General features: G+C 57.6%; 1 protein-coding gene across 1 annotated transcript; it reads left to right on the plus strand.

The window, feature by feature from the left end:
• Positions 1 to 755: 755 nt before the first annotated feature.
• Positions 756 to 2,360, plus strand: DQ04_16981000 (hypothetical protein; the record flags this gene model as incomplete). The annotated part of the gene is made up of 1 exon (XM_009317532.1): positions 756 to 2,360. A coding segment is annotated over one exon (1,605 nt), but the record flags the coding sequence as incomplete, so codon positions are not given.
• Between the last annotated feature and the right edge of the window lie 2 nt (positions 2,361 to 2,362).

Consider the following 2,362-nt stretch of genomic DNA (forward strand, 5'->3'; position numbering starts at 1 on the left):
TGTGTGTGTGTGTGTGTGTGCCGCCGGAGCCATTCCCATTGCCAACCACACCATCAAGACACACACACTTCTTTCTCCCCCCACCCTCCTATAGGCGCATGCTCTCATTTGTGCTGTCTCTCTTGCATCGCGGTCAACAGCACACCCACGCACATGCACACACAGACACATATGCCCACGCATATATGTACACAAGCGCAAACAAACCATGTATGAGTAGAAGCGCTGGGGCAAACGGTCTTGGTCTCTCAGTGTGCGTGTCTGTTGGCTGGTGTTCGTGCACCACCGCCACGATCACCGTTGTCTCTTTATTCTCGCCCGCGCCTGCGCGAGATGCGGCGTTGGTTTGTGTCTGTGCTTTTGTTTTGTTTGTATTGGTGTTCGGTTTAAGTGCTTATGTATTTCCTTTCGCTTCTCCAACATATGTTGAATAAAATATTTGTACATACATGTAGAGTGCAGGAGACGGCGTCTCCGTGTTGTTCCTGCATCCGGCGTTTGCATGAGGGCGAAGGAGGCGAGGAACACAGCTGCAAGACACACTTATATTGAAGAGACATATATATATTACTCTCACAGAGGCGCGCGCCATTTTTCCTTTGTTTGCGCGGGGCTCGGCTTCCGAGACTGAGGTGTACTGCTCTTGCTAGCCTTGTGGCTGCGGAGAACATCGACACACCACCAGTGTGGCCCTCGCGAAGGAACGGAGGGCGTGGTCGAGATCTCGGGGCATTCCTGGGGTTCAGGGCGCCACGATGTCCGCTGGCTATCTAGCACCAGCAGAGTCAACATCATTGCCCACATCGTCTCCATCCTCCTCGGCGATGTGGTTGATAGCAGCGGCGGCGGCGGAGCAGCCCGCCACCTTCCTGCACACGCGCGACGAGGTGCTGAAGTGCATAAAGACTCTCTTGCAGCCGGCGTACGATGGTGGTTGCATCTCACGCGCACACTTTGTTTTTGTGGCGAAGCAGACGCTGCTCTTCGTGATGGGCGTGAGCGGGCTCGGTGCGCAACGATACTCTACTGCCTTCGTGGCGGAGGCGCTGCAGCTGCAGCTGATGCAAGTCGTGCGTCCATCTTTTTCGCAGCCCCAGCAGAGCACGACGACGGCATCACTGGGCCCTAGCAGTCAGTCGGAAACGAATGGAGGAGGCATCGACGGCATCGCCAACGAAGGCGGTGCTCTCCGCTGTTATTCGCAGGAGGCCGCGCGGGAACAACAGGAGCACAATCACCAGCAGCAGCAGCAGCAGTGCGTGGCGGGAGAGCCTACGACATGGCGCTCCCAGCCGTATGCGCTGCCGGATCTGTGTGGTGGCTGCGATGACGAATGCGGCAACGCCGAGAAAGAGGGTGGAACGTCTGGCTATTACTTTCCCGCCCCGTTTGCGCGGTGTCCGGTGCCGTCGTGCGCCTCATCACGTTCCTCCTGCGCCTCATGCCCGTTTGCGCTGCCGCAACGGAGACAACGACAACAACAAGAGCACCAACAGCAACAGCGAAACGACTGTGCAAGAAATAATGGTGACACCAGCGCCGCCTCAGTTTCGGGTACTGTTAGCTCTTGGACTGTGTCGCCGATCGGCCGCGCACGCGTACCTGCAGAAGATGCGCGCACAGTGGTAGCAACGCCAACGAAGTCGTCGCCTGTTGTCGGTCACGTTTGCGGCAACTGCACGTTTAGTCGCCTAGATGGCGTGACAAAAAGCACCCCCTCGCTCCCATCAGCCACCGCCGTCACGTGTCAGGGGTGGGGTTATCATCATCACCATCAGCAGCAGCAGACCCAAAGGGCGGATGAGAAGGAGGAGATCGAACAGAAGTGGGTGGACGACGAAGACGCTGCGCTCCTCCACCTTGTGCGGCAACTCCGTGCGGGTGTCGCCTCTCAGCGTTCAGAGGATGAGGATGAGGCGGTGGTGGTGGTTAGGGGGGAGGAAAAAGTGAAACCTGAGGAGGAGGAGCGCCAAGACTCGCCTTGCTTAACAAGCCGTACCGCCGCTACTAGTACTGGTGGGGCTACTCTTGTTGTGCCTCTCTCTGATGTGGCCAGTATCGTGAACGCCTGTCTCGCCCAACGCAATATTATGCAGCAATGGGCGTTGGGACGGCAAGAGCTTTTGCGCTGCGAGGAACATGCCTTCATATCACTACTTCTGCAGCTGCAGCAGTTCCTGATCATGGGAGTTATGCGTCACGCCATGGGTGTGGAAGAAGAGCCTGCGACGTTGTCGCCGCCACCAAAGGAGCAGTTTGAGTGTGTGACAAGGCACGGTGAGGTAGATACCAGCAGCTCTATGACGCCGCGCGTCGGCGAAGGAAAGGGGGAGGAGCCCACATCGTGCCGACATGTGCCAGC

The sequence above is a fragment of the Trypanosoma grayi genome, assembly GCF_000691245.1.
Source record: "Trypanosoma grayi strain ANR4 Tgr_1698_V1, whole genome shotgun sequence".
In the NCBI taxonomy this organism is placed as follows: Eukaryota; Euglenozoa; class Kinetoplastea; order Trypanosomatida; family Trypanosomatidae; genus Trypanosoma; species Trypanosoma grayi.